The sequence below is a fragment of the Dasypus novemcinctus genome, chromosome 31 (assembly GCF_030445035.2).
Source record: "Dasypus novemcinctus isolate mDasNov1 chromosome 31, mDasNov1.1.hap2, whole genome shotgun sequence".
Lineage (NCBI taxonomy): Eukaryota > Metazoa > Chordata > Mammalia > Cingulata > Dasypodidae > Dasypus > Dasypus novemcinctus.
In genome coordinates, this window is record NC_080703.1 from 18,871,038 (window position 1) to 18,895,716 (window position 24,679).

At 64.3% G+C, this 24,679-nt stretch overlaps 2 protein-coding genes across 7 annotated transcripts in view; one reads left to right on the forward strand and one right to left on the reverse strand.

Annotated features, from left to right (window-relative positions):
• Positions 1-733: 733 nt before the first annotated feature.
• On the forward strand, positions 734-10,216 carry ACAA1 (acetyl-CoA acyltransferase 1). 4 transcript variants are annotated; one of them, XM_058290646.2, is made up of 12 exons: positions 734-997; positions 1,151-1,244; positions 2,158-2,215; positions 3,980-4,059; positions 4,301-4,343; positions 6,192-6,290; positions 7,287-7,367; positions 8,397-8,587; positions 8,869-9,048; positions 9,308-9,363; positions 9,471-9,616; positions 9,869-10,216. In XM_058290646.2, exons 1-12 carry the CDS (start codon positions 842-844, stop codon positions 9,942-9,944), a joined length of 1,260 nt encoding a protein of 419 aa, XP_058146629.1. In that variant the 5' UTR covers positions 734-841; the 3' UTR covers positions 9,945-10,216. The 4 variants fall into 4 exon arrangements, with proteins under 4 accessions (XP_058146629.1, XP_058146628.1, XP_058146630.1 ...); XM_058290645.2 differs by having other exon boundaries at positions 8,400-8,587; positions 9,233-9,363; XM_058290647.2 differs by having other exon boundaries at positions 8,400-8,587.
• Positions 10,216-24,679, reverse strand: part of DLEC1 (DLEC1 cilia and flagella associated protein) — an 82,995-nt gene continuing 68,531 nt past the window's right edge. For 2 of the 3 annotated variants that reach the window (XM_058290643.2, XM_058290641.2), the window contains 17 exons: positions 23,870-23,980; positions 22,809-22,939; positions 22,343-22,525; positions 21,285-21,355; positions 20,704-20,855; positions 19,082-19,197; positions 18,624-18,694; positions 14,398-14,591; positions 14,153-14,266; positions 13,959-14,084; positions 13,784-13,878; positions 13,376-13,460; positions 13,096-13,299; positions 11,912-12,073; positions 10,987-11,140; positions 10,676-10,799; positions 10,216-10,594 (listed from right to left, as the gene is read on the reverse strand). In XM_058290643.2, the coding sequence (XP_058146626.1) occupies positions 10,471-10,594; positions 10,676-10,799; positions 10,987-11,140; positions 11,912-12,073; positions 13,096-13,299; positions 13,376-13,460; positions 13,784-13,878; positions 13,959-14,084; positions 14,153-14,266; positions 14,398-14,591; positions 18,624-18,694; positions 19,082-19,197; positions 20,704-20,855; positions 21,285-21,355; positions 22,343-22,525; positions 22,809-22,939; positions 23,870-23,980 (2,217 nt within the window). In that variant the 3' untranslated portion in view covers positions 10,216-10,470. The remainder of the gene's footprint in view (positions 10,595-10,675; positions 10,800-10,986; positions 11,141-11,911; positions 12,074-13,095; positions 13,300-13,375; positions 13,461-13,783; positions 13,879-13,958; positions 14,085-14,152; positions 14,267-14,397; positions 14,592-18,623; positions 18,695-19,081; positions 19,198-20,703; positions 20,856-21,284; positions 21,356-22,342; positions 22,526-22,808; positions 22,940-23,869; positions 23,981-24,679) is intronic. The other variant, XM_058290642.1, reaches the window with a different exon arrangement.

Sequence of the window (24,679 nt, forward strand, 5' to 3'; positions counted from 1 at the left end):
CCCGCGGCGTTCGGGGTGGGGGGGGCCCGGGCCTGCCCTCCGGGGGCTCGGGGGGCACGCGGGCGTGCTGGGGAGCCCTGGCCCGTCGCTCGTCCCTCCCGCACGTCCTGGCCGCCCGCCTCCTCGGTGGCAGCCATGCCGAGGCTCCTGGGCGCCTCCCGCCCGGTGGGGACCCCGTCAGCCCCTACGTTAGAGAGCCGCCCACGCGGGCACCCCGCGGCCGCGGAGCCCCAAGTCCCTTCAGGGCCCTCGAAAGACTTCCCAGTGGAGCCGACCACCTCGGGACTGGGCTCTAAGGCCAGTGTCCCCAAATTACTTCGGTGTTGGGACCCGGGACAACGACTCGGAAAAGGCAAGGGACACGCCCGCTCCCTCCCAGGTGAGGACGCCGCCGCCTCCCGAGAACACCGCCTCCGGGTTCTAGACGGAAGTGGGCGGGGCTTGCGGAACAGGGCTCCGGAAGTGGGCCGGGTTGGTCTGGAGAGGCCAGAAGGGCTTCTGGCGGCCCCGCCTCTGGCCTGCCAGCGGGCGGGGCTTCAGACGGGAGGGTTTCCGCCTGCGCTTCTGGGCGGGGCTCCAGTGGAGCCCGCCTCCTGGTTGTGGAAAGGTCTGGGCAGTGACTGACTGCGCGCCCGGCGCTACAGGGACCCGGCTGGCGGCGGAGGGTGGGTCTTCGGGCGGGCTCGCCTTCTGATTGGCTGTGGTGGCAGACGCCCTCTGGTACGGGCGGGCTGTGGGCGGTGGCCAGGCCGCGAGGGCCGAAGTCCGGCGCGGGGGGCGGTGTGCAGGCCTCGGCGCCTGCTGGCGGCCCCGTAGTTCGTGCCCTGGGCCGCGCCGCAGGATGCAGAGGCTGCAGGTGGTGCTGGGCCACCTGAAGGGCCGGGCGCCGCAGGCCGCGCCGTGCCTGAGCGGCGCCGCGCGGGCCTCGGCCGACGACGTGGTGGTGGTGCACGGGCGCCGCACGGCCATCGGCAGGGCGGACCGCGGCGGCTTCAAGGTGCGGCCCGGGCCGTGAGCGGGGGGCCCGCGGTGGCGCGGGGTCCCCGCCCCGCTGGAGGCGACTCGCGCCCGAGCTGCGGCCGCCCGGCCTCCCCGCGGTGGGCGGGGGGCGCGGGGCCCGGGGCTCACCGCGCCCGCACTCCCCCCGCAGGACACCACCCCCGACGAGCTTCTCTCGGCCGTCCTGACGGCGGTTCTCCAGGACGTCGGCCTGAGCCCGGCGCAGCTGGGGGACATCTGCGTGGGTGAGCGCGGCGCCCAAGCCCTCCCAACCTTTCCGTCCTCCCAGCGCCCTCCTCTCACGTCTCCCCCACCCGGGGCCTTCACCGAGGGGACACGTAGATGTTCTTCTATAAGGCAGCTTAATTTAATCGGCTCTTTAGGCCCAGGCCTCACCTTCCCTCCAGGCACATTGTGTTCCCTCCGGCCACATTCTGCCCCTTGAGTGTGATGTAAGGCATGGGTCCAAGGGACAGACATTCTGACACCGAGGCTCTTGGCACAGGGCATGAGGACAGAGTAGGAGGCAGGGCTCTCTCCCCACCAGGACATGTCTGTGCTGGACAGAACAAGGGAGAGCCAAAACCTATCAGTACAAACTCATTTACGGATGCAGAGGCCCCGGGAATTTTTAGCGGAGCTAAGACCTGAACCCGGGGCCTTTTGACCTTCAGTCCATCTCTTTTTCCCACCCGTACACACCTGGCCTTGAAATATGGCACTGGAAAAATGGCAAGAGTCTCATCAGACAGGTGGCACCCACAAGTCGGGAATCACTGTTCACCTATCGAGGGAAGGGGGGGGCATTTGTTTTCAGAAACTCATTTCCCTGACTGACAGGACCAGTTCTGTTAGGCGGCAAGATTTGCATTCTTCTTTGCTTGAAATCTTGCTTGTCACCTTTCAAGGCAGGCAGCCTGCCTTGTCTGTGCTGATTTGGAGGCGCAGGGAGGGTGGGCTGATGACATGGGACCCTCAGGGCAAGAGGCTGGTGTTTGGTCAGGATAAGCTGCTGTGTGGCGGCCTCCCCCTGCTCCAGACCCTGCTGAGGGCTTGTGTTCCTGTAGAAAGATCTGAAATGCCCCCCTTTGGTGTTCACAGCTGTACTTTAGTGCCCAGGACCCTGCCTGGCACTGAGTAAAGGTTTGTCGTCCGCAGGAAATGTGCTTCAACCAGGGGCCGGGGCGATCATGGCCCGAATCGCCCAGTTTCTGAGGTAAACTTTTCTAGCACTAGCTCTGGACCGATCTTTTGACTTTTGAGGGTCCCAGGACTCAGGGAACTCTGGGGCTGGGGTGAGGGTTACGTGGGACAAGCCTGAAGCAACCAGAGGCCTTCGAACCCTGCTTTTGTTGACCCAACTTTTCCCCTACTTTGAAGGGGTGGTGTGTTACCAGGCACTGAGCCTAGGCACACAGGGCCTTTGAAACTGGAGGAAAAGGCTAGGGCCTTTGTGTGCCTTTTTCAGTGTGAACTCTGTCCTCTTTTATCATTTACTAACTTGGAAGGCATTCTGAAGAGTGACCGAGTGTTTTTGTCAGCACGTCCCATTAGTGGGACTTGGAGGCAGGGCAGAACCTGAGGGACAACGTAGGAGCCCTGCCAGCATTGCCCCACAGCAGGTGCTGTCCGAAGCACCCAAGGTGCAGGAGTGCTTAAATTACTGTCATGTGTAGATTTAAGAACAATTTAGCCATCTCCTTCCAGCTGCATGGGGAAGAAATAATGAGAATATTAGCCAGTGAAGGAAAAAGAAAACCTCTAGGACGGGGAAAGGTGTGGACTGCTGAGCCTGGAGCTGGAGGCCTCCCGCTGTCTAGTTCCAGACTTCACCTTCTCATCTTATCTCTCAGCTACTTGCCCCTGACTTCCTCTTTCAGCCTGGCTGCCCACTGCCCTGTCTTTCTCTAGAGTGCTGGCCCCACCGGTCCCTCTCGCTCTAGCTTAAACCCTACCCAGCTAGTCTCAACATTTTGGCATGACTTCAACCCCCCACGCTTAAAACAAAAGCCTCTTCCTCTCTAGTAGCTAGCCGTGTGCTGCCTTGCGATGTGGTTTTGTCATCTTGCCCTCTCTAGTCCCTGCTGGTCGATTCCTTTTCCATTTGTTGGTTGGTCCTCCTTTAGGGCAGGGGCAGTAATGGAAGTCTTTTAGCATCCCTGGAGCAGGAGGTATTCAGTGAACACATGCTGGATTGTGGGAAGGGGTGGTAACTACGTGGTGGGGAGCTAGAGGACCTGGTCAGGGTTAAACAGCTGTGCAGGCCTAGCAGGCTATTGGCAGAGGCTCACCCAGGCACTGGCTCTGCGGTTCCCAACCCTAGCTGCACCCCAGAAGCACCAGGGTGCTTTGACCCGAGGTTCTGTGTCCATAGGCCTGGCGGGGCCCCAAGCATCTGGATTTCTCCCAAGAGTTCTCCCGGAGCTTTGAACTCTTGGCCAGGGCAGGTGACACAGGGCATGACAGCCCCTGGCAGCTCCTGGGGCTGTGTCAGGCTGGGGGAACCTGCCAGGGCAGGGAATGTTGGGATACATAGCACCGGTCAAGAGCTCTTCGCCCAGGTGTGAGCAGGCTTTCTGCAGAGCATCGGAGGTAAAGCTTTATGCTCATGGTTGGGAGTAAAACTGAAGAGTGGGTGTGGTTTCTGTAGCTTTAGACATATCTTTCGCTGTGGTACTCTGCCCCAGGAAATGGGCCCTCTTCTTTGTTCCTTAGGGGAAAGAGGTGAATAGTTTTCATTTTTGAATTGCCAAAGGGAGAGAAAGAAGGATGCCTGTGACCCAGACAGCCTTCCCTAGCCTTGGAGCTGCGCTTGGCCTTGGGTGGAAGACGGGGCGGGTGCCTGCAGACCCTGGGGAGGGAGCACCTGCAGCTGTGAAGGCTGCCCTACCCACCCCTGGATCGAGTCTGCAGGGGGGCACCCCCGAGCTGATGGGGACAGTCACAAGAGCCGACACTGTGGTCTTCCCTTCTGTTTCAGTGACATCCCAGAGACCGTGCCTCTGTCCACTGTCAATCGACAGTGCTCGTCAGGGCTGCAGGCAGTGGCCAACATCGCTGGTAAGTGGCGGGTGGGTGGGTGCCTTGATCTTGGGTCGGCAAAGCCGCTGGGTGCTGGGTGAGCAGTAAGTATTCCTGAAAGGATTCTAACCACAGAAAGAGCTGCCGCCCAGCCTTTCCAGGGCCTTCCGTCGGAGGCTGGGGATGAGTCCCACCCAGAGACTAAGTGGGGAAGAGGCTCTGCTGCGCCCAGAACAAATGGACTCCGGTGCACGATGTTTATGAAATGCTTTTGTTGCAGGTGGCATCAGGAATGGGTCTTATGACATTGGCATGGCCTGTGGGTAAGAATTTCCTTCTGCCAGAGCTTATTAACCTGCTAGTGCCAGTAAAACTCACCTTCCTCTGCTGAGTTCTGAGGCCATGATTTCAGTATTCTCCCCTAGCCTCTCCAGGCCGCCGGCTGGGAGTGGCTTCCGACGAAGGCAGCTCAGAAGTGGCCTGGGCAGTGGCTGCTCAAGAACTGCTCACGCTTCTCAGTGCTAGTGGGGAAGGAGACTGGCCTCGAAGAGCTTTCCTGTCAGGAACCATGAGGCTGAAAAACGTGGCCCTGCGTTTTGAGAGGATGCTGCTCTTGTGTGTCCTTCTGTGCTCCTTGAGTCATGATCCTGCTGAGAAGTTGCAGTTTGGGTTCCCCAAAGTCAGGGACAGCTGTTTTCTGTACCGCTCGTCTGTCCGTTTTCCTGGGCTGTCTGTCCCCTTGGCCCTGCTCTGGTACCAAGGCAGACACTTCTGGCTGGCTGCTGTGGTTTGAGGGACCTGGTTAGGCCTCTGGTGGCCTGGTCACCTCCCCTCAGGCTGTGGCTCCACCTGCGCCTGCAGTGTATGAAGCCGTGGGCAGAGGGGCCCGGGGCCAGGCTTGCCTGGGCATCTGGGCTTGGGAGGGCAGGGCGAGTGGGGACCTCGGCAGGCTTGGGGAGGCGAGTGGTCCCAGGGCCCTGGTGTGTTCCCTCTCCCTTGCACTTCCTCTTTAGAGTGCTGGTGTTTTTTCAGGAGGTACTGGGGCCTGAACTTTATCGTGGGAAGCAGGCGCCCAACCGTTGTGCGCCATCCGCTCCGAGAGTTGTTTTTTTTTTTGTTTTTAGGAGGTCCTGGGGGTCGAGCCCGGGACCTCGTACGTGGGAAGCAGGCGCTCACTGCCGAGCTCCACCTGCGCTTTAGAGCGTTGCTCGCTGGAGGTGGTTGGCCCGTGTCGCCAGGCTGTGCTGGCTGCTCCTGGCCGTCCTGCCCTCTTGGGGACTTTAGCCAGATGAGGCCAGTGCTCAGCCTCCCCGCCCGTTTCCTTCATGTCTGGGAGGTTGTGGTATCTTTCAGGCCTTCATGAGTTTGAATTTCTTGAGTTCCTAGATGGGCTAAGGACCACGCCCCCACATGCTGAGGGCTGCGCCAGGGCCGGCACTACGCCCCGCTGAGTGCTGACGGGTCTTGTGCTGTTCTGACTGCGGGGGGCCTGGTCCCAGGGACTCTCTGGGCTCACCTGGAAGCGGTGTGCCCAGCGCAGCCCTGCTGAGGTCGGTGGGATCAGCTGGAGGAACGACAGCTGGTACTCAGGGGCGTGCGCCCTGCGGCTGGCAGTCAGTTACCGCTGAGGGGTGGCCCTCGCCGCCTCCGCGAATCCCCTTTGACCTCCCTGATCTGAGATGATCCCGCCTTTCTCTCGGCTCTAATACCTCCCTATCTGTGCAGGTCAGACTGTTTTGGGGCCTATAGCTTTGTGGTGACTTTTTAAGTATTTGTTCTGTTCTCCGAGCTTGAGGCCAAGGCCCTGCTGGGTGAAATTGTTCCCTCCACAGGCCACACTAGAAGGCTCTCCTTGGGAACTGCCGATCGGCTGCTGGATCGGCTGCTGGAGCGGGAGGGTTGGGACAGCAAGGCCCACCCTTCCCCATCCCCTCCCCCCCATTTTCCCCTCCTTCTACCCCCCACCCTGGGAATGTGGACTGCGCTTCCCAGGGCAGGTGGAGAGAGCTTGGCAGCCCGACGCCCAGCTCTGCCATGACGGCCAGGGGCCCTGCCCGTAGCTCCCCGATGCACCATGGGCTGTCCCGGGGGACTCTAGACCGTGCCTGCACTTGCCAGGTGTACGGCCACCCCTCGCGGACCCCTGACAGCAGTTACGTCTCCCTCTTCAGGGTTGAGTCAATGTCCCTGGCTGACAGAGGGAACCCTGGAAATATTACTTCACGCTTGGTGGAGAAGAAGGCGGCCAGAGACTGCCTGATTCCTATGGGGTGAGTGCCCACCGCAGCTCCGCGCGCCTGGCCTGGAGGGAGGAGCTCCCAGCAGCTCTGCCCAGCGCTGCCCAGCCCTGGCCGCCTTCCTTGGGCTTGTTCTGCTCTGCAGGGACCCTGTGACTGGGACCCGATGCTGCCCTTGCCTTCCCTTTCCTGAGGCCCCTGGGTCCTCTGTGTCCCTGGACTTCTCAGCGTGGCCCAGGCTGTCACTTCCGCACTGAGCGGTGCTGTTGCAGGAAGGATAATGGTAGCTGCACCCGGGAGCCTTGGCAGCCTGGAAAGCTAAAGAGGGGCTTGAATGCCGAGGAGGGAACCCGGGCCCTGCCACAGGCAGCACAAAAGCGTGTCGCATTTGTGCAGCATCCTGGCACTGCAGCCAGCGTCACTGAGCCCCGGGGCCAGTCCCAGGTCTGTGGGCAGGAAGTCTGAGGAGACCTGAGGCTCCGAGTGGCAGTGCCTTGGCTTGTCCACATCACCACAGGAAGCTGGTGAACCCAGGGACCCGCTGGCAAGTCTGGCCACGGCTCTGGGTTCTCAGGATGAGGGTGGACCCCAGCCGAGGGGACCAGAAGGCCCAGGTGTGGCCTTTCCAGAGGCACTTGGGAGTCGTCATCTGCCCACATTAAAGCTGTTTCTCTTGAGGCAGAAACAAAGCCGGCCAAAGGTAGCCAGTTAGAGCCCCCCAGTGCCCTCCTCTGCCCTCTCCTCTGTTCTGAGGCAGCCCACCTGGGGCACAAACACCGTTTGCACCTGCCCCCCATGTGGCCACTCTCCCTCTTGGAGAGGTCTCTTTGGCGCCCAGCTTCTCAGGGTCTGGCCAGCAGTGCTGACCTGTCTGTGCCCCCGCGCCCCACCCCACATCCTGCGCTGTCGGCACGTCCCTGTGGCGTGGACTTGCCCTCCTAGCCTCCTTTCCTGTAGCTCGAGGACCCGGGGCCCCAGGCCCAGCTCTCTGGCCGCCCCGCAGTCCTCTGTTTGCTCTTTGTGTTCTAGGATAACCTCAGAGAATGTGGCTAAGCAGTTTGGCGTTTCCCGGGAGAAGCAGGACGCCTTTGCACTGGCTTCCCAGCAGAAGTGAGTGCTCTTCGAGATGAGGTGCCTGAAGGGCTGGAGTGGGAGTTGGAGGCTGTCAGAGTGGTCAGAGGTGGAGCGTTGCCCCTGGGTAGTGCATGGTTTCCCAGCCTAGTGCCTCCCGGGAGGTAGAAAGGGCCAGGGCCACTTGTGGGCGGGTGGCTCTTCCACCTCCTGTTCCAGTCCGTTCACCAGGAGTGTTTCTCCTTTCCTGGGCCTTAGTTTCCCCATCTATTCCGTGGGGCACACGGAGGGCCAGGGCGCTCGTCCCCGCCTGGCGGGGTCTGGAGATTGGGGGTGGGTGCCACAGGCTTCTGTGGGCAGCCTGGAGCATGGCCGGGCAGTGCTGGGGGCGCTGGTGGCCCAGCCTGGGCCTGGGGTAGCAGCAGAGAAACCCCAAGGGCTCCGGCTGAGGCTGGCACGGCCCAGCTGCCCAGAGAGGGTGGCAGAGGGAGGGAGGGGCTGCTGGCCACATGGGCTTCCCTGAGGCAGGAGACCAGCCGCTGGGCCTCAGGCAGTCATTTTAGACTTTGGTGAAAGCTGTGGATCCCTCCCCACTGGAATGCCCTTGGGCAGTTATATTTTGCAAATGGTTGCAAGGATCACCCTAAAAGGCCCTGTGCTTTTAAACTTATAAATCCTACTGAACTTCACGCGTTTGATATAGGTCACAGGTCACTTTAAATGTGAAAATTGGGAACAGGTAAAATCGAGCAGGTGGGGTTGACAGACAGCTGGCAGAAACCCTGCACCCTCTGTGTAGCGCTGAGACCCGAGCATGCGCCGTCCTGCCCCTTGGGTGAACGGTTCAAGTGGGGCCCCCCCCTCGGGACCCACCTCCCGCCCACAGCCGGGACTGGCGGGGATCTGCCCCGGGCTGCCGGTGGAGAATGCCCTCAAGCCTCGGGCGGGCCACCCCTGCTCGCCCCCCGTGCCCGGGCCCACGTCGAGTAGCTCGAGCCGGGGCGTCTGCTGGTGGGCGAGGGAGCAGGGAGAGCCCCCAGCAGCCTGAGCCTGGCCCCCTGGTGGCAGCAGGGCCGCCAGGGCCCAGCGCGAGGGCCGCTTCCGTGCCGAGATCGTGCCTGTGACCACCACGGTCCACGATGACAAGGGCGAGAGGAGGGTCACCGTGGCCCAGGACGAAGGCATCCGTGCCAGCACCACCATGGAGGGCCTGGCCAAACTGAAGCCTGCTTTCCAGAAGGGCGGCTCCACCACAGCAGGTGCGCCACGGCTGGGGAGGGGGGCGCGGCTGGGGAAGGGGGCGCGGCTGGGGAAGGGGGCGCGGCTGGGGAGGGGGGCGCGGCTGGCGAGGGGGCGCGGCTGGGGAAGGGGGCGCGGCTGGGGAGGGGGGCGTGGCTGGGGAGGGGGGCGCGGCTGGGGAGGGGGCGCGGCTGGGGAGGGGGGCGCAGCAGGCAGCGGCTGGGGCTGGGTGTTCTGCTCCGGGGGCCTCGGCAGGGTGGATGCGGGGCCCCGGCTCCTCAGCCCTGCCATTGTGCCCCAGGAAACTCCAGCCAGGTGAGCGACGGGGCCGCAGCCGTCCTGCTGGCCCGAAGGGCCAAGGCCGAGGAGTTGGGCCTCCCCATCCTGGGGGTCCTGAGGGCCTACGCAGTGGTGGGGGTCCCGCCCGACATCATGGGCATCGGGCCTGCCTACGCCATCCCCGTGGCTTTGCAGCAAGCAGGTAGGACGGCCCCTTCACGCCCCAGGTCTGCGTCCCACCCCTGCCCCACTCGCTGTCCCTAGAGGTGGGACACGGCAGGAGTGAGTGATGGCCGGGTGGGTGCTACGGGGCTGGGGGCAGGGGGCATCCCGCAGCCCGAGGCCTTTGTGGCCCCACAGTGCGGCCTCTCACCCTTCCGGAACAGACCTCCTGGGCAGGGCAGGGTCGGGGAGCCCGCGAGTCCTTGGCGCTGGGCTTAGCTCAGCCCCCTCGCCTGCAGGGCTGACGGTGGACGACGTGGACATCTTTGAGATCAACGAGGCCTTTGCAAGTCAGGTGGGCCTTTGTCCCTCTGCACTGCCCGGGTGCCGGGTTGGCCTGGCAGAGCCCGCGGGCAGGTGCGGGGAGGGGCAGGAGCTAGCCGGCGCTGCGCCTCCTTCCAGGCCGTCTACTGTGTGGAGAAGCTGGGCCTGCCTCTGGAGAAGGTGAACCCCCTGGGCGGCGCGGTGGCCCTGGGCCACCCGCTGGGCTGCACCGGGGCCCGGCAGGTCGTCACGCTGCTGCATGAGCTGAAGCGCCGTGGGAAGAGGTGAGGCTGGCTCCTCTTCAGGGGAGGGTCTCAGGGCGACGGGGTGGGGGAGGTAATATACACAGTGTGACCTGGGGACGAGGGACGTGGTCCCCAGCTGCCCCGAGGGCCCCCCTGTGCGTGCCTTGAGCCATGAAGGTGTAGGGCCACCCGGCTCAGCCTGCCTTTCCTAGGGACTCGGTGCCACCTGGCCGGGGCGGCTGGGTGGGGGCCTCTGGCCTGGCCCCAGCCACCACAGTTCTGTTCGCACAGGGCTTACGGGGTGGTGTCCATGTGCATCGGGACCGGGATGGGGGCTGCTGCTGTCTTCGAGTACCCCGGAAAGTGAGCGAGGCCCCGGGACCAGAGGGGCCCAGACAGCCCTGCCCCAGCGGCAAGAGCGCAGCGTGGAAGCAAGGCCACGCGGGAGCGCCGAGGATGGGTGGTGGGAGCGGCGGGCCGAGCATGGCACTTCAGCACATTCGGAAATGTTGAATGAAACCGATGACACGACAGGAGCGGGTGGGGGCAGGCTGCTGAGCGACCCCTCAGGCGGGGCCAAGGGGCTGGAAGGACCTGGCTAGGCCAAGTCCACGGGGTAGTAAACAGTGTATCCGCTCACGGCGCCTGTGGTTTTTCCCGAGGGCCACGTCTCACGTGCTGGTCTCTGTACCCAGCCCGAGCAGGGACCCCTGACTGCCGTGGTCCCTGGGTGGAGCTCCGAGGGCATGTGCTGCAGTGCCCGGCCATGACCCCTGCCCCAAAAGGGGCCCCTCCTTCCCACGAGCTGCGCACAGCCGAACGCTCCCCCCCGGGCCCTGGGCCCCTGCCCAGTTGACTCGCTCCTGAGCCTGGGCCGGGGCTGCGGGGGGTGCTTAGGGCTGGGGGGATGCAGCGTACTTCTCGTCGTAGGAGCCCTGGCCCCGGAGCCGCAGCGTGCAGGCCTTCTCGCCGAGCACACCCTCCACCACCAGCGTGGACTCGTACGGCTCGCTGCTCCTGTGGGCAGCAGTGAGGCAGTGGGCAGCCCTGCCCAGGGCCTGGGCTGCGGGCACGGCCGGGGAGGCGGGGGGGCCATACCTGGCAGTGAAGAAAACCTGCAGGGTGACGGAAGCTGGGGGCGCGTTCACCTGCCGCGCCTCCAGCAGCCCGCTGCTCGGGGACACCCCAAAGGCTGCTGTGTCCTGGGCGGGCTCTTGCTGGCCTGCAGGGGGTATGGGAGGGCACACGGACAGGCAGCTGCCGCCGTCTCCGCCCCCAGGCCCGCGCTTCTGCAGGTGCGCACCCCTGGTCCCGCCCAGCACCACGGGGCAGGTGGCCGCTTGGGCCTGGCCACCCTGGAATCCCCAGGTGAGGGCCCCTGGGGAGAGGGGCCAGCGGGTGCCACGTACCCATCAGCACGGCCCAGTAGCTCTGGCAGCCACTCAGGTTCATCAGGTAGACCTCACGGAGCTGCCTCTGATTCACAAAGCACACCCCGAAGTCCACCCAGCTGGTGGACAGCTGCAGCTCGGGCACGGCCACCGTGGCCCGCAGGGGCACCACCTGCGGGGGCAGGCCAGGGGGCCCTCCTGCGCTGCTGGACGGGGCCCTCCAAGGCGAGCCCCGGGTCCCCCGCAGCGGGTGCCCGTGAACCGGGGAGGCGCTGTCTCCCTCCACTGGCGCCGCCGCCCTCGCCCAGGTCAGGCTCCGGCTCCTGCTCCCCAGATGAGCTGCCTTCCTTCCTGCCCTCCTCCTCCGGGACCCCACGGCCCAGACCACCTTGTCCCTCAGCCCTGGCCTCCCAGCCCTTGGCGGCTGCAGCGTCACCCATGGGCACTGCTTCACGGCCTGGCCCAGGCCAACACTCTCCTGTGTCTTCTGCTCCCCTCCTCCTGGCGTCTCTGGTGCCCTGCCCTCGGCCGTCCTCTCCTTCCCTGCACCTCCCAGCAGGCCTCTCCAGCCCCCTGCGGCTGAGCCGCCATGCCACAGTCTAGGCCCATGGGGCGTGCCTGGTGTCGAAGGCTTTGCGCTCGCTGCCTCCATGCCACCACAGGCTGCCCCCTCTGCCTGACTTTCAGGGTGGTTTCCGTCTCTCAACTAGAAATGTCTGCGCGTGTTGCCACCTCCAGGGAGCCTTCCCTGGTTTCCCATCCTACAGGCACTCACTTGGCTCTGCACTCTGTATGCAAGACCCTCTTCCAGTGCAGACTGGACCTCAGGGTAGGGGCCAGGCTGGTGTTACTTTTGAGGGCCCTCCTGGGTGTGCCCTGAGACCCTCCAGAACGGGGTCCGGCCGGGCTCCACCCTCCCGGCCGGCACAGGCCTGCGACTCGCCTGCGTGGTCTGGTTGGCGTGCTCCAGCAGCAGGTTCTGCGTGAACACCATCTCCTTCTCCCCGTGGGCGTGCTGCTGGATGGCCACGCCGGGCAGCATCTGGTCGGCGGGTAGCTTCTGGTAGGAGAGCAGCTCCAGCGAGAGCGCGAAGGACACGTTCACCTGAGCAGATGGGCCGGCTGAAGGCGGGTGGCGGCTTCCCCCGTGGACCCACGGCCTGTGGTCCCGGCTGCCCCCAGCAGGCAGGCAAGCAGCCCGGCCCCTGCCCCGCCGCCCAGCTCCCTGTCTGCTGCGTTCACTCCACCAGCACTGCCAGCACCCTGTGCCCAGGACCCTGCTAGTGGCAGCAGGGCGGGAGGCAGGGCCATTACGGGATGTCCTGTGGGCACCTGTGGACCCCCCCCCCAGGGCTGCCCACCGATACTTAAATGCCTATTACTAACCCTGGGGCCTGTGGCTGTGCTTTGGGGCTTCCCCTTAGTCCACCCTTTTGAAGAAGGAAGCAAATGCTACATAGGTCAAGGGCGCCCGTCCTTCGGCTGCAGACCTGCCCCCATTCCTTGGGGGAAGGGGCTACCTTGTAGCCCGCCTGCAGTCCCACCATTCACCACAGGCCCTGGCTCAGCTGAACATGCATTTTAGGAGAGACTGGCTGCACTGGAGGGCGGGCGTGCAGGGTGAGGGGGGCGCCAGCCTAGGGGAAGCCCTCAGGAGTGGGAGGGGCTCTGAAAGAAGAGGAGGTGGGACAACCCAGCTGTCCGTCTGTCCACACTGGAGCCCACTATGCAGCCAGGGCTGTGCCTGCACCAGCCAGCACGGAACCGCTTTGTGCTCAGTCCACGCGCCTTAGAACACAGGTGCCCGGTGCTGCGGCTCTAACCACTGGCGTCCTGGCAGGAGGGGGGGCGCACCTCGCGTTTGTGGCAGGCCACGGCGAGCTGTCTGGAGCCACCTGAGCCAGCACTCAGACACCCCGAGTGGGGTGTGTGTGTCCCCAGCACCGCCTCGCCTTGACCAGGTCGGCAGGGGGCTTCTGGGGCAGGGGAGTGCGAGTGTGGTGCAGAGGGCCTGCGCCCTGCGTCCGTGCCCACCTGCTGGGCTGTGCGTGGCAGCGTGCGGTGTGCAGAGGGGCGTGCTGGGAAGCAGCTGGCCAGCCTGGGACTGTGCCCGCCACACCCACTCACCAGCATGTTCTCCTGCGGGTGCAGCACCAGCTGCCTGCTGGGCGCTGCTGCCTCCTCTGCACGCTGGCGCCCCTGGCTGTGGCCCAGGCCAGCCCCGTCGTGAGAGACCGAGAAGGGTCTGGGGACCAGGAGCCGGAAGGAGTGCGGGATCTCCGTGGTGTTGGTCAGCTTCAGGCGCCGCACGGCCACCAGCTCGCTCAGCACCTGGGCAACAGCATCCAGACTGAGGCGAGTGCCCGGAGGGGCCGGGTTGGCCTGCGGGGCAGGGGTGCGCACTTACCCCCGCGCAGGGCTGCTCAGGGATAAGCTCGCTGGCCTGGTGCCGGAACTCCACGCGGCCACTGCTGTCCAGCTCCACGCTCAGCCTGCCGCCACACGCTCCGCTGGCCTGGCCGGGCCTCGGCACCGCCCGTGCACTGCTGCCCGGCCCCGCTAGCTTCTCCCTCCCTTGCCTGCACCACGGCCCCCAGGGCCCTACCCAGCGCCCACCCCCCAGGGTCCCCCCAGAGCCCTCCCAGGGCCCCTCCCCGGAGACCCCCCGGGGCCCAATTAGAGCCCCCCCCAGCCCTCCCCAGGGTCTCCCCCAGGGTCCCCCCAAAGAGCCCTTCCCAGGAGCCCCCCCCGGGCCCCTCGGGGGGGGGGGGGGGCCGAGACCTCCGAGCGCAGCTCTCCAGGGCTGCACACTCACCCCGCGGGCCTCACGTAGCCGTGCAGCTCCAGCCGCAGGGGCGGCACGGCCAGGGCCTGCGGGCGCCGCCGCCGCCCGGGCAGCTCCCTCTCCGCCTGCGGGCGCACGCCCCGTCACTGGCGGGCCCCCCGGGGCGGGGTGGCGGGGTGGCGCGGTCCCGGGCGGGCGCGCTCACCTCGCTGTCCAGGCTCAGGAAGCCCAGGGCGTAGCCAACGCACTCCACCTTGCCCAGGACGTCGGGCCCGAGGACCGCGGGGCTGAAGGAGACGCTGAGGGCACTGCTGCCCCCCGCGGGCACCACCTGGCGGGACGCGGCGCCTCAGCCCCGGCCGGGCCAGCGGCGCAGGGGGCGCCCGCCCGCGCACTCACCACCTGCCGCGGGCTGACGGAGTAGGGGCGCTGCGACGGCACGCCCTCGTGCTCCTGCAGGGTGACCCAGACGACCTGCGCCGCGCCCTCGCCGGCGCCGGAGCTGCCCGCGGGCTGCGGGGAGGAGTCCCTGACGCCGCCGGCCGCCGGCCCGCGCCCGCGCCCGCGCCGCGGCGGCCCTCTGCGGCCCTGCCACCCCGCGGCCCTGCCACCCTGCGGCCCTGCCACCCGCCGGCCCTGCTCACAGAACGGGACGCTGGCGACTCGTCCGAGGGACTTGGAGACCCGGGCACGTTGCTGCTCTCGGGGGTCTCGGGGCCTGCGAGCTCATTCCCCGCGGGGTCCCGCAGTGGGAAAGGTGGCCCGTAGAACACCAGCAACTCCACCAGCCGGTCCTCCCTGTCCTCCGGCGTGTAGGTCTCCCAGTCCAGGCGGATGTCTGCGGCAGGCAGCAGGGCTGGGGGGAGTAAGGCAGGAGGCGGGACAGCCCTCCCCTGCGCCCACCTCCCTGCAGCCCTCCAGCAGACGCCCTGCTACGCGGGTAGGGGCTGCCTTGCTTCCTCACTAATGCCACTTCTAGATAACTTTTTAAAAATAAAGATTTATTTTTTATTTATTTCTCTTCCCTTCCCCGCTTCACCCCCCCCCCCCCAGTTGTCTGCTCTCTGTGTCCATTCACTGTGTGTTCTCCTGTGCCTGCTTCTATTCTTGTCAGCAGCACTGGGAATGTGTCTTTTTTGTTGCATCATCTTGCTGCATCAGCTCTCCGTGTGTGAGGCCCCGCTCCTGGGCAGGCTGCACTTTTTTCACACGGGGCATCTCTCCTTACAGGGTGCCCTCCTTGTGCATGGGGCTCCCCTATGTGGGAGATACCTCTACGTGGCACGGCACTCCTTGCGCGCATCAGCACTGCACATGGACCAGCTCCACAAGGGTCAAGAAGCCCTGGGTTTGAACCCTGGACCTCCCACATGGTAGGCTGACACTCTATCCATTGAGCAAACCCGCTTCCCCAGATAACTTTTCTTGTCTCAACAATTTTTTTCAGGCTTATGCCGTCTGGCTCTATCACCTGCAGCACTCCTCCTCAAGGGCACCGCCAGGGACCTCTCTCCCCACAGCCTCCTCTCTTTCTGGCTGGTTCGCTGGCCTCCCCGGGCCCCCAGCCCCTGTACCCCTACCTTCTCTCTCTGCCCATCAGCCCCCATCCACTTCCACTTCCTTCCCTAGCTGGGCTAGGCTCTGGGGGCTGCCCTTTGACCCTCTGACTTGCCAACATCCCAGGATCTTCATCTCTCCCCTTGCCCCACGCCATCCTTCGACTCCCCTGGCAAAACCTAACCCTAGAAGAACTGAACTGGGAAAATCCCCCAAGCCAAGCACATCACTACTCCCCTAAGTCTGTCCCCAGCCTAAACGGGGCCCACACGGCCTGACGCTCCACGGCTCCCAGTCACCTCTCCCTCCCAAGCTGCACCACGACGATGTCAAGCCTTCCTTGCTCTGCAGGGACCCCTCCATCTGCCTCGGTGATGCTCAAAGGGTGGACAGCTCTCCCCATAGCCCCCTAGTTGGGAAGGCCCCACATGACACATCTGCCGGCGCCTCTGCCCCTTCCTCTTCTCTCCTGCCTTCAGCCCACCACTGCCTTCTTGGACACCAGCACGTCCAGCATCTCCTCCCTCTCTCACCAGACCCGCAGCTCTGGCTGCTTCCCAACAGCAGTTCAACGAGTTCAGGTCTCCCCCTCCAGGAACGAGCTTCCATCAAACAAACGACCAACCCCCTCCAGTGTCCACCTGCTCTGCTCCCCTTCTCAGCAAGCTCCTAGGAGTCATCTCCCCTCCTCATCTCAGTTCCACATTGGATTTACTGAAAACTTGTGCTGCCAGCCTCTGGGCTCGGTCCTGGGGAATGCAGCCCCGCAGCTACTGATCTTGTTATGCTTGTTACCTGGCATCTGCCTCTTACACCCACCAAAACTGCTCTCGCCAAGTTCACCCATGTCCTCCATACTTGGAAGTAATGGATAATGTCACTTTCAAGGAAAGATAAAAAAATGTGCATCTGATGATGTGCCCCCGAGAAAGGGATGGCAACCGTTAAAGAAAAGGAAAGTAGAAGAGAAGTTCCAAAATAAACAAAGGGAACATAGGATAAATGTTAACGTGATCAAATCAACAAAAAGAGGAAACTAGGAAAATAAAAAGTAAAAGGAATCATAGAATAAGATGAAAGAAATTTATGAGTTCACTGAACTATCCACTAAAAGAACATGTTGGGGGAAGAGGACGTGGCTCAACGGATAGAGCATCCACCTACCATATGGAGGGTCCAGGGTTTGATCCCCAGGGCCTCCTGACCCACGTGATGAGCTGGCTCACGTGCAGTGCTGCCACGTGCAAGGAGTGCTGTGCCACGCAGGGGCGCCCCTGCGTAGGGGTGTGCCGCAAGGAGAGCCACCCCACGTGAAAAAAGCACAGCCTGCCCAAGAGTAGCTGGAGAGCTGGTGCAGCACACATGGAGCTGGTGCAGCAAGATGACGCCACAAAAAAACAACAGAGTTTCCCAGTGCTGCATGAGAAGAATGCAAGTGGACACAGAAGAACACACAGCAAATGGACACAGAGCAGACAATGGGGGGGTGGGGAGGGAGGAGAGAGAAATAAATAAAATAAAACTTAAAAAAAAAAACCGGGAAACGAACTTTGGCCCAGTGGTTAGGGCGTCTGTCTACCACATGGGAGGTCCGCGGTTCAAACCCCGGGCCTCCTTGGCCCGTGTGGAGCTGGCCCATGCGCAGTGCTGATGCGCGCAACGAGTGCCGTGCCACACAGGGGTGTCCCCCGCGTAGGGGAGCCCCACGCGCAAGGAGTGCGCCTCTAAGGAGAGCCACCCAGCGCGAAGGAGGGAGCAGCCTGCCGAGGAATGGTGCCGCCCACACTTCCCGTGCTGCTGATGACAACAGAAGTGGACAAAGAAACAAGACGCAGCAAAAAGACACAGAAAACAGACAACCGGGGGAGGGGAGGGGAATAAATAAAAAATAAAAAATTAAAAAAAATTTAAAAACCATGTTAGATTGGGTTTTCAAAAAACTCAGCTCTAGTGTTAAAAAAAAATACAATAAAGGGTGAAGAGAGAGGGATGGGCAAAGTGGTACCAGGCAAATACCATTCAGAAAATATCAGGGGGTAGCAATGTTACTATGAGGCATGGGGGATTTAAGGTTGAAAGCTCTAAAGGGGGCCAAGAGGAAAACAATCGGATGACAGAAGGCCTACTTGGTGGAGAAGACCCAACACTCAAATGCATCTGACACCAGGGCAGGTGAAAGCAGAAAGCCAAAGTGCAAATGCAAGGAGAACTTCACTCAGATGGGAGTATGGTAGTGGGTTTCAATTTACTCCTTCAAAATCGCAGTGCTACTAGATTTAAAATAAAAACAAGCAAGGGAAGCAGATTTGGCTCAACTGATAGAACGTCCGTCTACCACATGGGAGGTTCACGGTTCAAACCCCGGGCCTCCTTGACCCGTGTGGAGCTGGCCCGTGCACAGTGCTGATGCGTGCAAGGAGTGCTGTGCCACGCAGGGGTGTTCCCGCATAAGGGAGCCCCACGCGCAAGGAGTGCACCCCGTAAGGAGAGCCGCCCAGCGCAAAAGGAAGTGCAGCCTGCCCAGGAATGGCACCACACACACGGAGACCTGACACAACAAGATGATGCAACAAAAAGAGACACAGATTCCTGGTGCCGCTGACAAGAATACAAGTGGACACAGAAGAATACACAGTGAGTGGACAGAGAGCAATGGAGAGAAGGGAGAGAAATAAAACAACAACAAAACAAGCAAGCCCACAGAGCAGCAGGCCTCGACCCTGCCTGCACATGGAATCACTGAGGAACCTGAAAAACGGCCGCGCCCCGGCCGTGCTCCCAGCGACACTGCAGGATGCCTTAGGTGCCCCCACCTGGCCTGGGGGGAGTCCCCCGGCGCGCGGCCGCCCGCGGGCCCCTGAGCGGTGGGGGTTCTCCTCGCTGCCCAGCACTCTCCTCAGGCCAGCCCGCGCCCAGGCCCTGGACTCGGTGGCAACGGCGCCCCCCAGGGAAGCCGGGCTGGAGTCCCTCAAGCCCCCGGCCAGGTCTGCCCCCCGCCAGGATGGGCGCCCCGACCCCCTGGGGCCCAGCACCGCGCCCAGGCCCTGGCACGTAGCTCGGATCCTCCGGGGGGCACGGGAGACTGCACCCCTGCACCAAACCACTGGGAAGGCAGCTGCCGCGGCCCCCCCGCCCCGGGAGGAGGGTGCCAGGCAAGCCCTGTCCTCCAGGGCCGGCTCGGTCGCCTGTCCCCTCGGCCCGCAGGCCCCCTGGACTCTGGGGCCCTCACCGCCTCCCGGGCCTGCGTCCCGCCCGCCCGGCTCGCGATCCCCGGCCTGCGGGGGGGGCACCTGCTCCCCGGGGAGCGCCTCACCGCAGGGGCTGGAGTTCTTCAGGCGGAGCACCCGGGTGACTGTGTCTCCTCCCGAGAGCTGAGTGCTGAACCTGCGGGGGGGCCGGCTCAGCACAGCCGCCATCGGGGAGGGGGTGGAGGGCAGGGGGAGCCCCGCCTGCCCCGGCAGTGCCCCGGGGCTGGGAGCCGGGCTGCTCCCCCTGCTGGGCCCGCTGGACTCGCCCCAGCTCGTGGGGGCCAGGGGGCCCGGTCTGGCACCCCCTCAGGCCACACGGGCTGCTGGCCACCGCCGGCCCCCCAGGGCTCCCCTGAGCCGTCCCCGACGTGCCTTCTGCAGGTCAGCCCAGCCCTGGCGCCTCCGTGCTGGGGGGCCCCAAAAGGCTCCGGCCCAGCTGGGGAGCAGCGAGCCGGCGTGGGCAGCCCGGGCCGGAGGGTTTCGGGGGCTGTGGGGGGCGGAGGCAGCGGCCGCAGGTGGGCACCTGACGATGGGCTCCTGGCGCTGCGCGGGCGTGTAGCAGGTGCTCCTCTGGGAGCTGACGGGGCAGCCCACGGCCTCCATGTGCACCGGGATGACGGCCAGCAGCTGGTCCCCCACCTGCCGACACACGCCAGCCCCCGTCCCTCCTGTCACAGCCGCCACGCGGGGCAAGGCCCCTGCTCCTCTGCCAGCCCGGCAGCTCCGGAGCCGGTGCCACCGCCTGGTGCCCGCTCTAGGCCCCAGAGGCCTGGGGCTGCCCCTCCCCTCCACCGCTGCTATCCCACTCCAGCCGCCGTCTGCACAGCTCTCCAGCCGGACGCCAGCTCTCCTGCCACGACCCTTGGGCCTCTCGTGGCCCATGCTATCACATGTTTGTGTTTTTTTTCAATGGAAAGAATATTGTTTTTTTCTCCAATAATAATAAGTAATAAATACTTGTGTTTTTTCTTAATTTAAAATACAGGGTAGGATCCTCACTCCTACTTCTACCCTCCCAGCATGACTCAACATTTTAGTGTACAACTGTCCAGACTTCCTTTTGTGTGCTTCAAACACATAATATGTAAATGGGAAGAATACTGGACATGCTTTCTTTTTTTTGGCAGTCTTCTCTTTTCTCTTAACAATATAAGATAAATAATTTTGTTAAGAGATTCACAGCATTATTTAAAGGGCTCTAGAGAATTCCAACGTATGGATGCATCTCAATATTTTCCTCTAATCCTCTATTGGAGAATAAAGATGCTCAGGTTGCTTCTTTTTTGTACTATAAACAAAGCTGAGAATGAAGTTTTTTGTACAAGATTCACTTCTTTTCTGAAGGAAACTTTAAATGTGCATTCCAAAACATCCCAGAAGTGTCCCCGGGGGGCTAGGATCCATTCACAGTCTCCCCTGCCTGCACCTTCTCCCGCCTTTAAACTGCAAATCTGACAAAAACTAGTATTTCATTGCTACTTTAATTTGCATTTCTTTAATGACCAGTGATGTTGACATATTGGACATTTGTATTTGTCTTTCTGTGATCTGCCAATTCAAACCATTTACCCCCTAAGATGCTGTCTTCCCTTACTGTTCAAGAATTCTGTATATTAAGGTGATCAACCCTATGTCATACATAATTCAAACAATCTAAAGCAAATATCTACTAGAGTCCACAGTTCGCGATATCTTCTGCACAGTAACTAGGCGCTGTAGGAGAACGCGCGTCTCCTTGCAGGCCTCGCCCGCTGTCTGACGCCCCTGGCTGCTCCACCATACCGTGGGCCACACAGGACCCCCTCGCGGCAGGGGCTCCAGCCGGCTGAGGGGGCTGGGGCTGTCCCCGCCCTACGCCCAGGTCCCCGCCCCTTTCCCTGCTCAGGGCGCTCCCAGCCCCGCACCCCGCGCCCCGTGGGAAAAGCTGCGGAAGGTTCCACTGCTCACGAGGAGCCCCTCCACACCTGAACTGTCCCGCCTTGGACCCCGAGGTCCTGCCGATGGGAACACCCCCCCACGCCTGGTGGGCATCGCCCTTTAGCAGCGAGAGCTGAGAGGGAAGGGCTGGGAGAGCACCTAACGGTGCGGTTGGGGTCAGGCTCCCCCTGCGCCCACCCCAGGCCCCTGCCTGCCTGGTGCCCTCACCGTGCAGACGAGGTTGTCCCAGTACTCGCCCCACATGTTTGCGCAGCCCGTGAGGTCGATGCGGAGCTTCTGGTAGGCCCCCAGGGTGCCCTGGGACACGTGGGAAAAGAAGGCGGCTCCTTTCCCGTGAGACAGCATGCTCTCCATAAAATCTGAGGGAGGATCGGGAGCGTGGGGTCGGGACCCCAGGGTGGCAGCAAACCCGCAGGCGGCAGCAGGCTTGCCGTGGTCAGGCTGGACGTGCCCTCCGCCTGCGAGCCCGAGCCCGAGCCCGAGGGCCAGCTGGCTCGAGAGCCTGCCTGGCCAGCCTCTTGCCCCCGGAGAGGCCAGCACCCCGAGGAAACGTCCCACCCGAACCAGGTCTGGGCCCTGTGCCCACGCGGTGGGACTTCGGGGGGAGCGGCCTCACTGAGAGGGGCCCTGACAGGCCGACGGCCACGGCCACCTCCGGGACCTCGGCTAGAAGTGACAGGCGGCGGGCGCTCGGGTCCCTGTCCCGCTCGCCGGGCCACCAGCCCACGTCCTCAGGAGCCCACGGGGGCCCAGCTCTGGGCACGGCAGCCCCCCCCGGGGGCTCTTACCCAGCTGCTCTCGCAGGGCCAGGCGCGCTTGAATCCGGGCCATTTTCAGCAGGGCCGGGGGCAAGTCCGGCCTTTACGACATGGAGACACAGAGAGCGCATCAGGCCTTCGAGACCTTCCCAAGGCCCGAGCCACCTCGCATGGCACCCAACGCCCCGCCGGACTCCCAGCCGAGGCAGTGACCCTGCCGGCCGGTCCCAGGGCCGGGCTGCTCAGCTCTCCTCTCCCGCTCCTTCTCTAGTCTTGGCTCCCGCTGCGCCCTCACCAGCGGCCCGAAGCGGCCCACCTGCGGGCCCCTCACAGCCCAGGCACTGCCCAGGAAGGCCCTGGAGCAGGGTGGCCACCAGGCCCGCGGCCCCGTGTCCCTGGACACAAGCCCCGGCCAGCTTCCCGCCTCTTGCCAGCCTTCTCCACGCCCAGGACCCTGCTGCCGTCTGCCCAGCGGCAGGTCACATAACGTTGCTAGAGGGAAGTTCCTGGCTCAGAACTTGCTGATGGCTCCCCCCCTCCAGGGCTGTCATACTTGAAGGGGGGCTCCCTGCCTTATGGGACCAGGCTGGGAGGAGGTGTGCCCGGGTGGGCTGAGAAACTGGTCTCGAGAAGGAAAATGAAAAGCAAAGGCCTAATTTGTAGCGCTGGCCGGTTTCTGCGGTGTAGACTCCAGTGGGGCCGGGTCAGGCCGCAGCCTTGCACAGAGCCTGAACCGGCTGGCTCCGGCACACCCCGCGGGAGCGGTGGGCAAGCAGCGACCCCTCGCCTCTGCCCTTCGCCGCAGGCACGTCCACAGCGGCGCCCGCCCCACCTCGTGGGTGAGCCGGGCACCCTTCCTGTCCCGAGCGCACGCCCCACGGCCACCCTGCCGTGGCCTGGTTGTCGGAAGCCTCCCCTCGGGGGGCCGGGCCTCTCCCCAGGCCCACCCGGGGGCTTGGCGGGGGAGCGATGCTCCCTCAGGCTGTCCCCTTGGGGCCTGGCTGCCGCCTCTGTCCCCACCGCACACGGGCTCGCAGGGCACGCCCCACGGCCCGGCCCCGCACAGCTTCTGCGGGGGGCAGACTCACAGGCTTCTCCGGGGGCTGGCGCGGGGCTGGGGGCTCCCGAAGTACTCAAAGGTAAGGGCGAAAGGGGTCCGTATCGGGGAGTGGTTGGTCAGGACGAGCTGGCGGGTCACGCGGGTCCTCAGCGGCACGGCGCGGCCGAAGTCCAGGCGGAGCGGCGGCGGGGGGCTGGGCGGGGGCTCTGGGCTGAAAGCGCCGCCCCTGTCACCGCGCCCGCCCCAGCCGGGCCCCGACAGCCACCCTGGGCGGGAGTGGGGGCTGCCCGAGGCCAGGCCCCCCCCAGGGCCTCACCCACCTTCCCCACCCTCCCCAACGCCAGCAGCTGCCCCCTTCCCTCTCCCGACGGCCTGGAGACCACCCTGCCCAGGGGGTGGGGATGGGCAGGGACGTGCTCCCAGAGGGGGCGAGGGCCACGGGGCAGGCGGGGACCAGTTGGGGGCGGCGAGCCCTGCCCCAGCCCTGGGCTCACCTGCTGTCACAGGCCCCCTCAGAGACGGTGACTGTCACGTGCAAGCCCTGGGGCTTCCCAGAAATGCCCAGGACCAGGGACTTCCTCATGCCTGACACGTGGCAGGGGAGGGCCAGGTCGGTCAGCTCGTCCTGCAGGCAAAGCCCGCCGGGGTCAGGTCACGCCAGGCGGGACCTGGGCCCGGGCCCGAGGGGGGTCCCGCCGTCTTCGACAGCCAAGGGGGCGCTGGCGGCGCCACCTCTCTCCAGGCCCGTCTGTCCACAAGGGCTCCCCTGCTCCGGTGGGCTCAGGGCTGGGCTCAGGACTGGGCCACCGCCCCTGTCCCCAGCAGGGCTGCCTGAGCGTGTCCCAGGCCTCCGGGCATGGCCACACGAGGCCAGAGCCCTCAGGGGGCGGCTCCCGAGAAGCTGGCGAGGCCGCTGCGGCTCAGCCTGAGAGCGCACGTGGGGGTTCCACTCGGGGAACTCCTTCCACAAGACCAACACACAGAACTCCAGTGCCCCCGAGGTCTGCTCCGCGCCAGGCCGGGGCCCATCTGCCGTCGCCCCGAGTGCAGGCTCAGCTGTGCGAGAAGGTCCACGGCCCCTGCGTGCCGGTGAGCACCGGGCCCCGGCCTGCATCTGTGAGGAAGTTGGACCGCCCCACGACGACGACAGCGGGGAGCCAGCGAGGCCTGGCCGCCAGACCTGCTCTGCCAGCGGCCGCTCTGTGGCCTCCTTGGGAGAATGTGTGCTCTCCCGGCAGGAATCTGGTCAGGGTGAGCCGCCCCCAGCAGCACCCAGCACAGGACCTGCCCTGGGCGGGAGCCCTGCTCTGGATCTGTGGAAAAACTGGAAATCTGGGCACTTCCCAGAGATTGGCCTGGGAAGGGCTAAAGCCAGTGCCAGGCTGAGCGCTGCCCGTGGGTTTTGGGACACGTCCGGGCCTGCTCCAGGCTCCCTGCCCTGGGGTCCCCTGAAGGGACACGGATACAGTGTATCCCCCCATTGGGACCAGGAGCAGGGCCGGGGGACCTCCCTGTGGCGCTGCCCAGCCACTGAGGCCCCTCCTGCCGCGCTCACCTGGGTGTGGGTGGTCAACTCCAGGGTGCACGGGCGCTCCTCGCTGGGGCCCAGCGTGCCGTGTCTGGGGGAGACGGTCACTGTGCAGAAGACGGCTTGGTGCCCTAGGAGCTGGCAGGCACGCGGGGGGCCTGATGTCACCTGCTGGGCTCCCAGGCCTGGAGCCGGCGTCCAGACCAGGGGCTCAGTCAGCACTGCTCAACCTCCGTGGGGCCAGCAGACCGGCCGCCCAACAGGACCTGGGGCCCATTCCTTGTCCCTCCCCTTCCCCAGACGGCCCTCTCTGCCCGCCAGGGGAGTCCTGGGGCGAGGAGGGGCAGCGGGCAGCTGCCCTTGGCGCCCGCGGCCGTGGCTCGCTCTCCCACGGCCCTCAGTCGCAGGGGCTGGGCCTCGCTGGGCCCCAGCAGCTCCATGGGCCAGTCACAGGCTACGTGGCCGGGAGACTTCAGCTGCCCTTTTTTTCCTTTTTTTGCGGTACCAGGGGCCCGGCATTGAACCCAGGGCCTCATATGTGGGAAGCTGGTGCTCAACCACGGAGCCACATCGGCTCCCCTGTCTTGGCTTTCCTCATTTTGTTTTTTGCGCGTTGTTAGTTTCTTTTTAGGGGTCACTAGAAACCAAACCCAGGACCTCCCGTGTGGGAAGCAGGCGCTCAGTGGTTCGCGCCACACCTGCCCCCCTTTCGCCGTCCTCACCAGGGACCCCTTCTCGGGCAGGGAAAAGGAACTCTCCAGAGGTAGGGCAGGGACGAAGGGCGCAGACGTGCTCCTGCTCTGAGGAGCCCGGCTCCTCTGGCGCTCTAGTGAGCGA

Excerpts from the sequence above, each read along its gene's own strand:
- ACAA1 (XM_058290644.2), top strand. The coding sequence starts at position 842 with ATGCAGAGGCTGCAGGTGGTGCTGGGCCACCTGAAGGGCCGGGCGCCG. Across the intron at positions 4,060-4,300 it reads GGCAGTGGCCAACATCGCTG|GTGGCATCAGGAATGGGTCT; the intron begins GTAAGTGGCGGG and ends CTTTTGTTGCAG. Across the intron at positions 6,291-7,286 it reads GACTGCCTGATTCCTATGGG|GATAACCTCAGAGAATGTGG; the intron begins GTGAGTGCCCAC and ends TTTGTGTTCTAG.